The sequence below is a fragment of the Gorilla gorilla genome, chromosome 10 (assembly GCF_029281585.2).
Source record: "Gorilla gorilla gorilla isolate KB3781 chromosome 10, NHGRI_mGorGor1-v2.1_pri, whole genome shotgun sequence".
In the NCBI taxonomy this organism is placed as follows: Eukaryota; Metazoa; Chordata; class Mammalia; order Primates; family Hominidae; genus Gorilla; species Gorilla gorilla.
The window spans coordinates 17,384,724-17,397,072 of record NC_073234.2 but is presented as its reverse complement, the minus strand read 5'-3'; the positions used below and the strand labels follow the sequence as shown (position 1 = coordinate 17,397,072).

General features: G+C 39.5%; 1 protein-coding gene across 5 annotated transcripts in view; it reads right to left on the bottom strand.

The window, feature by feature from the left end:
• ADIPOR2 (adiponectin receptor 2) overlaps positions 1–12,349 on the bottom strand; it is a 100,005-nt gene that overhangs the window by 32,403 nt on the left and 55,253 nt on the right. For 4 of the 5 annotated variants that reach the window (XM_019038896.4, XM_063693750.1, XM_055357535.2 and 1 more), the window contains exon 2: positions 1,528–1,784. The exons of the other annotated variant lie outside the window; for it this stretch is intronic. In XM_019038896.4, the coding sequence (XP_018894441.1) occupies positions 1,528–1,698 (171 nt within the window). In that variant the 5' untranslated portion in view covers positions 1,699–1,784. The remainder of the gene's footprint in view (positions 1–1,527; positions 1,785–12,349) is intronic. 5 annotated transcript variants of the gene reach the window in all.

Below are 12,349 nucleotides of genomic sequence, written 5' to 3'. Positions count from 1 at the left end.
TATTCCCACCTTTGGACCTTGGCACTAGCTTGTTTCCTCTACCTCGAAACCCTCTTCCCCCAGCTGCTGTTCCCAGTAGAAGCTTTCAAAATGTTAACCACAACCCGTAGTAAGAAATGTATTTCATATTATTATTCATATTTATATACACAACTATATAAAACTAAAATAACAATTTAAATGTGTATTACTTACTATATAGACACTTCAATGTTTTTATTCTATTTTGATCTTTAATTTTTAACACTTTATAATACAATTAATTTCAAAACCCACTAATAGGTACAACCCACAGTTTGAGAAACACTGTACTAGTAATAAAACATTAAACACATGCTATATAATTTGGAAGTTCCAAAGCACATAGCAAAATGTCTGTAACAATGACTTTCTGATACTTCTGCTCTATAGGTATAGTTGCCTAAAGGTTGCTCTTTTCTCTAGGAAATGAAAGAACAAAATCTGCTTCAGCTTTCAGAACTCTACTGACTCCCAAGGTATACACTGGAGGTAAACAATTTCTGGAAAAGTAGCTCTAACACGCAATTCGAATTTCTCCAAAAATAACAGATAACGTCATAACTAAAATATGGTTAAATTAGATTATATGGTACCCATAGAACACGTCTTCTCCCTTCAACAAGATAAAGCAGGTTAAGTACGCTTTTAAGAGTCAGCAGAGGCCGGGCGCAGTCATTCACATCTATAATCCCAGCACTCTGGGAGGTCGAGGCAGGTGGATAAGGAGGTTGAGATGGAGACCATCCTGGCCAACATGGTGAAACTCCATCTCTACTAAAAATACAAAAAATTAGCCAGGCGTGGTGGCAGGTGCCTGTAATCCCAGCTACTCGGGAGGCTGAGGCAGGATAATCACTTGAACCTGGAAGGTAGAGGTTGCAGTGAGCTGAGATCACGCCACTGCACTCCAGCCTGGCGACAGAACGAGACTCCGTCTCCGAAATTAAAAAAAAAAAAAAAGAGTCCGCAGAAAGACATTAACCATAAAATCAAAATCAAATAATATCTAAGCTAATTTAAGAATAAGAAGCTGGGCACGATGACTCATGCCTGTAATCCCAGCACTTTGGGAGGCCAAGGTGGGAGGATACCTGAGGTAAGGAGTTCGAGACCAGCCTGGCCAACATGGCAAAACCTCGTCTCTGCTAAAGCTACAAAAATTAGCCTGGCATGGTGGCATGTACCTGTAGTCGAGGCAGGAGAATCGCTTGAACCCAGGAGGCGGAGGTTGCAGCGAGCCGAGATCATGCTACTGCACTCCGCCTGGGTGACAGAGCGAGACTCCGTCTCAATAGTAGTAGTAGTAATAATCATAATCATAATCATAATCATAAAGATAAGAGACTTCAAGTTATCCGGAAGAAAAAAATACAAATGTGCAAGTTTCCTTCTTACCACCCCATCCTCCCTCCAGCAATGGACCCACACTTTTTTTTCCCCATATCCTCCCTCTGCCACATCCTCCACATTTTTTCCTTTGTTTATCATTCTTCCAATTTGACTTACTTTTTTATGATGGGAAGATAGAACAGATGCCTCTAAAATGGGCTCCAAATCTCCTTGGTGGCTGTCATTATCACCTCTTCTTGTACCATCCAGTTGGTGCCCTTTTCTGAGCCTTATATCTGGCTCTGGAGTCCTGCTGCACCCCAATCGGTTTTCTGTTGGCTCGTTCATGGGATACCCAAGCCTTTCTTACAAATAGATCTGTCTTTCTGTCCCCTCTTCTTGGGAGAATGGACCTTCAGGATAGTGAGTTGATGCTAAGAAGATGAAAGTTTTGAAAAAAATGCATTAAAGGAGTGCTGGGGGAAAATATCAGTTATATTATCACATATCCAAACGACAGAATACTCAGCAATCAATAATAAAAGAATAATGTATTTAAAAGCTATATTTGTTGACAGGGAATATAGCCAAAAATCTCTTTTTAAATGAAAAACACAGGATACAAGACAACATGAATAATATGTTCCCACTTATATGTTATAAAAATATGTAAGTATATGTAAGTGCGTATGTTCTAGAATAATTAATGAAAAATATTTAAAACCATACTCTTGGTACAGAAGAACATACGGAAGAACCTCGGGTCTGAAGTAAGAAGAATACTTACTTTGTTCTGCCTGCATTTTTTTTAACCATGTATCATATTACTTGCTTAATTTAAAAAATAGTATACAATTAGAAGTTAGAATTCTAAATACTAACTGTATGTATTAGAAAGAATATATGTAAGTTTATATATTATAACTGGGCTTTACATATCCAATCTCATTTAAACATCACAATGACCCCACAGGGTATTTTTATTTCTAGTTCACAGGTAAAGGAAAACAAAATTCACCATACTTTATAAAAAATAAACAGGACAAAGTCTTCAAATTTATAAGCACATATTATCCATAATATTTTGTATTCAAAAGGCTTAATGTCTTACATTTCAACTTTTTTGAGTTATTCTGAACTCTAACTAGACTACCCTGGAAGGAAGAAACTCAGGACCAAAGCATACACGTTTTACATCCATCTGGGTTCCCAGAAAGTGCTATGCACACAAATGTTTAATGAATATTTGATAATATCTCAATGCTCTTGAGTGCTAAGAACATTTTTAGAAATCATTAATTTCTCTCTAAACTGGACTGCAGCAAGTAAGTCCTAGGAGTTCAAGCTTTTCAAGTCCTTGGCACTCTACCTCGTAACTCATGATATGTAAGCTTATTTTAGACAATTAGTTGAATATCCAATAAGGATTATCACAGTCAATCCAACCAGAAATACCAAAACAGGAAGAGACCAGGGTATATGCTAGCTAATAAATTCCATGTGGTTCAAAGTTCTTAGTGGGGAAAGGAGTAGGGCAAAGTAGGAGAACCCAGATACCATAAAAAGAAGGTAACAGGTGGATTTAGTGTTCATATATGTGGATACATAGACTAAGAATTAGTCAAAGAAACAGAGTAAGAATTAGTCAACTGTTGGTTTCATAAATCATGTGAATTTGCTGTAGGATTTCTCCAAGGGCTTTCAAAGTATGTAGGGCAAGAAGAAACAAAAATCTAAAGAATACCAAACCTGGGCATGTACCTGGGCCAAGCACATGACACTACTGAGATTATAAATTATGTTATTAATGCCCATTTCTGAAAGAGGAAACAGAATAATGGCTTCTATTTAATTATATTATTTAAAGCTCACAAAGCTATTCACACACACCATTTCATTTTGTTTCAGGGGAGAGGCAGCAAACATTTACTGAGAATCAACAAAGGTAAATTCTGTACCAGATAATTTACATGTGGTACTTCACAGCATCTTTAAATATACCCCTCTGAGGTATTATTATCCTCCATTTTGAGGATTAGAGTTTGGATAACTTATTCAAGGTCATTAGGATTCAAAGAGAAGCAGCTGTGTTATACCCAGTTTCTGAACCTCATGAAGCTCATGTGCTTTCCACTGTGCAACAAAATTAAGACTGGGGTGAGTAAAAGACAAGAAAATGAACCCTAAATGTAGTTGGTTTATATCACAAGAAAACTACAGAGTCAGGATCTTGATGCTCAAGCTGTAGCAAGTAGAATAAAGCTTTGTAAAGTGTTCTTGAAATATCACCACACTAGGCTAGGCACAGTGGCTCATGCCTGTAATCCCAGCACTTAGGGAGGCCAAGGTGAGAGGATTACTTGAGCCTGGGAGGGGGAGTTTGCAGTGAGCCAAGATCATGCCACTGCACTCCAGCCTGGGCAACAGAGCGAGACATTATCTTTAAAAAAAAAAAAAAAAGAGGCCAGGAGCAGTGGCTCACGCCTGTTATCCCAGCACTTTGGGGGGCCGAGACGGGCAGATCACAAGGTCAGAAGATCTAGACCATCCTGGCCAACATGGTGAAACCCTCTACTAAAAATACAAAAAATTAGTCTCTACTAAAAATACAAAAAATTAGCTGGGTGTGGTGGCGCGTGCCTGTAATCCCAGCTACTTAGGAGGCTGAGGCAGGAGAATTGCTCGGACCCGGGAGGCAGAGGCTGCAGTAAGCCGAAATCATGCCACTGCACTCCAGCCTGGCAACTCCGTCTCAAAAAAAAAAAAAGAAAGAAAGAAAAGAAAAGAAAAATATCAGCACACCAAACTTCTCATCAGCAGGAGCTATATATGGAGGAATGTTGCTCATTTATGAGACTATAAACACACGCTCGGGCGGGCACAGTGGCTCACACCTGTAATCCCAGCACTTTGGGTAGCTGTGGCAGGAGGATCACTTGAGCCCAGCAGTTCGAAACCAGCTTGGGCAACAAAGTGAGACCCACCTCTACAAAAAAAAAAAATTTTTTTAATTAGCCGGGTGTGGTGGCACGTGGCTCATGGCTGTAGTCCTAGCTACTCAAGAGGCTGAAGTGGGAGGATCACTTGAGCCCAGGAGTTCGAGGTTGCACTGAGCTCTGATGGCATTACTACACTCCAGCCTGAGTAACAAAGCAAAGACCCCGTCTTGTAATAAAAAAGAAAAACTGAAAAGCTCCATTAGTTAGAATTGTTTTGTAATCCTCATCTCAGAAGAAGAAATCAAATGACAACAAATAAGAGTTCCCCAATAATTTTTAAGGATCCTCCTTAAAATAAAAAGAAGAAAATCAACTCTCCAGTAAAGTCCTGAGATCAATATACATTCCTATCAATACTGTTTTCTAAATTGACAAGTATGATAAAATAAGAATGAAGAAAATAAAGTGCTGCAAAATCTACAAAGAAATCAAATATTGGCCACTCTACAGAAAGCAGGAAAGCCTATAATATTGACTTTCAACAATAGAACTGTTGAAGTAAAAGTATTTATGTCAACCTTCAGGTCCCCATAAATTTAACAAAACAGAACACCCCAATACTAGAACACACTAGAGAACTGAAATTTACTGTATGTTTTACTTTATTTGCATTCTACCTACTGAAATAAAATGAACTCCTACTAGCATGCAATGCCTTGAAGAAAAAAAAAAAAGCAAACAAGTCTAAGACTCTAAAGCCAGAAAATGATATTACCAGCATTATTCAACTCTATCTTGGAAGTCTTAGATAATTAAATGAGGGGAAAAAATGAGTATAAAAATTGGGGGAAAAAAGGTAAACTGTAACTATTTGCAGATTATATGACTCTTTTATCTATAAAATCCAGGAGAATCAACTAAAGAAAAAATTATAAATAAGAAAAATCATCAATGTGATGGGGCATAAAATTGATATATGGATTTCAACAGCCTTCATCCTAAAATCCCACAATATTTGGTCATTATGAAATAAGAATACATCACAATAGAAAAAAGATAAAACACTTCAAAACAAATCTTAAAATGTTACTTAGGATCTACAAAAAAAAATTCTAGAAATAATGAGTTCAGGAAGAATTCAAGATCAACACTCAAATATCAATCACTTCTCTTTTCTTTCTAGAGACACAGGGTCTCACTCTGTTGCCCAGGCTGGAGTGCAATGGTGCAATCATACCTCACTGTAACCTTGAACTCCTGGGCTCAACGAATCCTCCTGCCCTCCACCTGCCAAGTACCTAGGATTACAGGTGCACACCACCATACCTGGCCTTTTTTTTTTTTTTTTTAATTTCTTGTAGTGATGGAGTCTCGCTATGTTGCCCAGGCTGGTCTTGAACTCCTGAACTCAAGTGATCCTCTCACGTTGGCCTCCCAAAGTGCTGGGATTAAAGGTATAAGCCACTGTGCCCAGCCATCATTTACTTTTCTATATATTAACAATAAACATGTAGAAACTGAAATTTTAAACAATACCATTTACAACTGCTCCACAGAAAATTAAATACTTTAAGTATACGCTTAGCAAAATACGTATACGCCCTATATGCTAAAAATTCCAAAATGCTGATGAAATAAATCAGAAATCTAAACAAATACAAGAGACTGAGGCAAGAGGATCACTTCAAGACCAGGAGTTTGAGACCAGCCTGGGCAACAAGACCATGTCACTAAAAAAAAATTAAAAGTTAGCTGAGTTTAGTGGCATACACCTGTGTAGTCTAGGTACTCAAGAGAATGTGGTGAGAGAATTGCTTGAGTCCAGGAGTTCGAGGCTGCAGTGAACTATGATGACACCACTGCACTCCAGCCTGAACAACAGCATGAGACCCCATTTCTCAAAAAAAAAAAAAAAAAAAAACTAAACAAATAGCAATATGTTATACTATGTTCTCAGCAATATATTGACTCAGTAAAGATGTCAATTCTCTCCAAATTTTTCTATAGGTTAATACAATTCCTATCAAGATCCCAGCAAGGATTTTTGTAGATAAAAACTCATTATAAAACTTACATGGAAGGCAAAGCTCCAAAATAGCTAAAACAATTGAAAAAGACCTCACTGAAGGCCAACTACATAGCTAGTCAAGACTGTGTTGGTATGAGCAAAAGAATACACACATAGAGTAACAGAACAGAATAGAGAACCCAGAAATGACCCACACAAGTATGCCTGTTATTTGATTGTGGTGCTATGATATCTATTGGTCTTCATCCATGGTTCCTGGCTTTAACTCCCATAGCCTTTATTCCAGTCTTTCATTATAATGTTGGAAGTGTTAGGCCTCAGAGGCAGGCCTCTGACTTTCTCCTGCCCGCCTTCCACACTTAATGTTCCCCTGACTTTTTGATTGCGGGTCTTAAGACTCTCTCATGTAGGGTCCCATCTATGCCCTTGGGGTAGGAATGTTGATGTCATGAAGCTTCCATAAAAACCCAAGAGGACAGGGTTCAGTGAACTTCAAGACAGCTGAACACACAGAGGTTCCTGATGGGTGGAGCATCCAGGGAGGACATGAAAGTTCCACACCCCTTCCCCCATACGTAGCCCTGCATGTCCCTTCATCTGTAACCTTTGCAATATTCTTTATAATAAACTAGTAAGCATAAATAAGTGTTTCCCTGAGTTCTGTGTGCCAGTCCAGCAAATTAATGAACCCAAAGAGGGGGCCACGGGAGCCCCAACTTGAAGCTGGTTGGTCAGAAGTTCTGGAGGCCCTGACTTATGACTGGTGTGTGTGTTAGGGGAGCAGTCTTAGGTACGGAGCCCTCAACCTGTGGGATCTGACACCAATGACCCGGAGATAGTGTCGAACTGAATTAGAGGACACTCAGGCTGCTGTCTGCTGCTTGGTGTGTGGGGAAAACAACCCCATGCGTGTGATCACAGAAGTCTTCTTCTGTGTTGATTATTGCTGTGGTATGACAGTAGAGGAAAAACACAGTTTGAGGAAAGTTTTTCCCTAAACACGTTTACAAATAGCCAAAGCAATTCAATAATGGAAGGACAACCTTTTCAATAAATGGTGCTGAAATAATTGAACATCCATAGACAAAAAAACTTAAAAAAAAACTTCAACCTGCAAATTTAGGTCACACTTCATACAAAAATTAACTCAAAACGGATCATAGACTTAAATGTAAAATGCAGGCCAGGCACAGTGGCTCACGCCTGTAATCCCAGCACTTTGGGAGGCCGAGGCGGGCAGATCACAAGGTCAGGAGATTGAGACCATCCTGGCTAACACGGTGAAACCCCATCTCTAATAAAAATATAAAAAATTAGCCAGGCGTGGTGGCGGGCACCTGTAGTTCCAGCTACTCGGGAGGCTGAGGCAGGAGAATGGCGTGAACCCGGGAGGCGGAGTTTGCAGTGAGCCAAGATCGCGCCACTGCACTCCAGCCTGGGCGACAGAGTGAGACTCCGTCTTAAAAAAAAAAAAAAAAAAAGAGCCTGTTAAAATGTTGAAAAGACAAGTTAGACTACAAGAAAATATTTGCACATCACATAACCAACACAGACAGGACTACTATCTAAACTATATAAAGAAGTCTCCAAACTAAAGAGCACAAAAACTAACAATCCAACCATAAAATGGAAAATAACATGAACATTTCACCAAAGAGGGTAGATATACTGATGGCAAATTATCACATGTAAAGATTTTCAACATCGGTTGGGCGTGGTGGCTCACACGTGTAATCCAAGTGCTGTGGGAGGACAGCTTGAGGCCAGGAGTTCGAGACCAGCATGGGCAACATAGCAAGACCCCATTTCTTTAAAAAAAAAAAAAAAAAACTAAAAAAATTAGCCAGGTGGGGGACTGCGGCACACGCCTACAGTCCTAATTCCTCAGGAGGCTGAGGTGGGAGGATCACTTGAGCCCAGGAGTTTTGAGGCTGCAGGGAGAAACGCAAATTAAAAACACAATGCAATGTTACTACAAACTTAATCACAATGACTAAAATTTAAGAATGGTAACAACAAGGAGAGTGACTTCTGGCATGAATGACAGTGTAAAGGGTTCCACTGGCTTGTTCCCAAGAGAAACTTGTAAAAACTGACCATCAAAAACCTCTGGAAATGGTCCAAAAGGCAAACAGCAAATGAAGAAACATCTATTCAAGAACACATCTAGAAAATTCGGTAAGAAAGGCAAGAGTCTGTGGTATTTGAACCCTTTTTTTCCTTCCCACTCTCTCCCAGCTCAGAAAAGAAGACTCCACTCCCCACTGAGGCAGGCAAGAACACAGGACTCCCTCTGCCCCCAGCACCCAGACAACGGGATTTCTTCCCCAGAGATAAAAGACATCAGTACTTCCCATCCTTCCCCAGCTACCTATTGCTGAAGGCTAAGTCCTTCATGAACACAGTTTAGAAGTGGAGGCACCCTTCTGCCAAACCCCCACTTGTGGAATGAAGGCTGTACCTAGGGCCAGGCACACTGAAAATAATGAAACCCCAATCCTTCTTGACCCTGCTCTTGAGGAGGTAGTTCCACACCAGGAGGACCCCAGGCTACTGCCTACCTCCCACCGAGCACTCACAGCATGTCACTCAGAGAGAAACTTGTCATTGTTCCCACTCCCACACCTCTAAAGCTCAAGCTCAGACTGTTTGCCTGGGGTTAGAAGCAGATTAAAAAACAAAAAAAAAGCAACAAAACAAAACAAAACAAAAAAAAACAGCACCTAATCTTTTCCCAAAGACCCTGACTTCATTTGCAACATAGCATGAAGTCAAGGCCTAAAGGTGCTCTAAAGAATAGCGGAGGCTGAAAGGCAATTGGGAAGATAATCAAGATACACGCAATGAGACAATCAAGATACAGGCTAAACTGTAGGTTAGTTTGCAGAAGTGAACCAGGGAATAAGGTATCTGGTACAATCAGACCAAAAATTAAACACTGACCTCAGAAACTATTCCTTCAAATGAGTCAGAATTTGGATTATTCTATAGAACATTTTACCCCAAGGCATTGGTTGAAATCAGTTAACTGACTGATTGGAGCAATCAGCCAGCAATTAGTGGAGTTTAAAAATTGGGTGTATTCCAGGAAAGAAAAGAAGAGAGCCCTACCAAAAGCACTGTCAACGCATCCTAACTGGGGGCATATCCATAATTACACCTTCCAGAGGAACAGTAGCAGAGGCTGAACACTACAGAGGGAAACAAACTGCACTAAATGAACCCAGTCAGTCACTAAACAAATACCGAGCAAATAACAATAACAAGCCCTGGAGGAAAAGGAACCAGTGCCCAGAACTGTTATAATGTATTATCTAACATGTTCAGTTTCCAACAAAAAAGTACGAGGCATGTAAACAGAAAAGTATAGTCCATACACTAAGGGAAGGGAAAACAGGCAATAAAAAATGATGAGAAACAAGATGTCAAATTTAACAGAAAAAGACTTTAACCATTATAAATGTGTTCACGGAACTAAAGGAAACCATGATTAAAGAATTGAAGGCGGTGTGGCTTATGCCTGTAATCCCAGCACTTTGGGAGGCTGAGGCAGGCGGATCACGAGGTCAGGAGATTGAGACCATCCTGGCTAACACGGTGAAACCCCGTCTCTACTAAAAATACAAAAATTAGCCGGGCATGGTGGTGGAAGCCTGTAGTCCCAGCTACTCAGGAGGCTGAGGCAGGAGAATGGCATGAACCTGGGAGGCGGAGCTTGCAGTGAGCCGAGATCGCGCCACTACACTCCAGCCTGGGCGACAGAGACAGACTCCGTCTCTAAAAAAAGAATAAATAAATAATAAAAGTAAAGGAAAGCATAATGACAATATCACCTCAGATAGAGATCAATGAAGAGATGTAAACTACAAAAAAGAACCAAATAAAAATTAAGAAGCTGAAAATTACAATAATGGAAATTTAAAAATAAAGGGTGGGGGGGGGCTCAACAGTAAACTGGAAAATCTTAGAGCTATGTGGGACACCAATAGGCACAGTTTGGTACTCTAAAAGGAGAGGAGAAAAAGTAGTAGAGGGGAAAAAAAAATTCAAAGAAATAATGGCTGAAAACTCCACAAATGTACTGAAAACAATAAACCACACATCCAGGAAATTCAATGTATTTTAACTCAGAGAAAGGCAAGGACATCCAGACAGATGCCTCACAGTAAAAATGTTGAAAGTCAAAGTCAAGGAGAAAATCTTAAAAGCAGCAAGAACCAAATGACTCATTATTTTAAAATGGAACCCAGTAAGATTAGCAGCTGACTTCTAAGCAGAAACAATGGCAGACAGAAAACAATGAGATAACATAATCAAAGTGTTCAAATAAAAGAAAAAAAAACCCTGTCAACCAATCTTATATCTAGCAAAACTACATTTCAAAACTGAAGGCGAAACAAACCTGCTCAGATTTTAAAAAGCAATAAAACAGATTTTGTTCCTGGAAGATCCCCCTTAAAAGAAATGCAAAAGCCTGAAAGCAAGTGACCTCAAATAGCAATTCAAATCCACGTACCACCCGCCACCGCCCAACAAAAAAGAAAGAGTACCTGTAATTATATAAATGGTTACCTTTTGTCTTAACTGATTTTGAAAAGCCAATTGTATGAAGTGATATATATATTGCAACCCCTAAGTTCTGGTATGCTGTGTTTTTGTCTCGATATTTTTTAATTTACCTTGCGATTTTTGACCCAATGGTTAAGTGTGTTAATTTCCACATATTTGTGAATTTTCCAGTTCTCATTCTCATATTTCCACTTTCATTCCATTGTGATTAGAAAAGGCACTTTGTATAATTTCAATCTTTTTAAATTTATTAAGACTAATTTTATGGCATAGTATATAGTCTATCCTGAAGAATGTTCTATGTGCACTTCAGAAAAATAGCTACTGAGTGGAGTATACATGTCTACTAGGCCCAACTGGTTTACAGCGGTATTAAAGTCTTTTATTTCTTTGTTTTGTTGTGTTTTTTTATTTTTTTGGGGTGGGGGGGGCAATGGAGTTAGTGGGGGAGACAAGGTCTTACTCTATTGCCCAGACTAGAGTGCAAGGACATGATCACAGTTCATTGCAACCTCAAACTCCTGGGTTCAAGCAGTCTTCCTCTTCCCACCTCAGCCTTCCAAGTAGCTGGGACAACAGAAGTGCAACAACATGCCCAGCTAATTTTTTAATTTTTAGTAGAGACAAGGTCTCACTATTTATCCAGGCTGGTCTCAAACTCCTGAGCTCCAGCAATCCTCCCATTTCAGTCTCGTAAAATGTTAGGATTATAGGCGTGAGCCACCACGCCTACAATTCTACTCTACTTCTAACTAGACTAGATCTGTCTAGTTGTTCTATCCATTATTGAAAGTGGCATATTAAAGTCTACAGTTATTATTTTAGATCTGTCTGTTGCTCAATGAGGTCAATATTTGCTTCAGGTTATTTGGAGCTCTGATGTTCAGTATATACATGTTTATAATCGTTATATCTTCTTGGTGTATCGACTCTTCTATTTAATGCTCTTCCTTATCTCTTATAAGAGAGTTTTTTTTGTTTTTTGTTTTTGAGGCAGTCTTGTTCTGTCGCCCAGGGTGGAGTGCAATGGCCTGATCTCGGCTCACTGCAACCTCCATCTCCCTGGTTCAAGCAATTCTTCTGCCGCAGCCTCCTGAGTAGCTGGGATTACAGGCACACACCACCATGCCCGGCTAATCTTTGTATTTTTAGTAAAGATGAAGTTTTACCTCAAGTGATCCACACACCTCAGCCTCTCAAAGTGCTGGGATTACAGGCATGAGCCACCACACCCAGCCTCTTAATAATAAGTGTTTATAAGAGTTTTTAACTAAAAATCTATCTTGTCTGATATTAGCAAACTGTCCCAGCTCTCTTTTAGTTACTATTTGCATGTGATAACTCTTTCAGTCCTTTCACTTTCAACCTATACATGTCCTTAGACCTAAAATAGATCATATTTTTTAGATCATGTCATTTTTTTTTAATCCATCAGGAAGATGAGGAAGGAAACTGGGTAAGT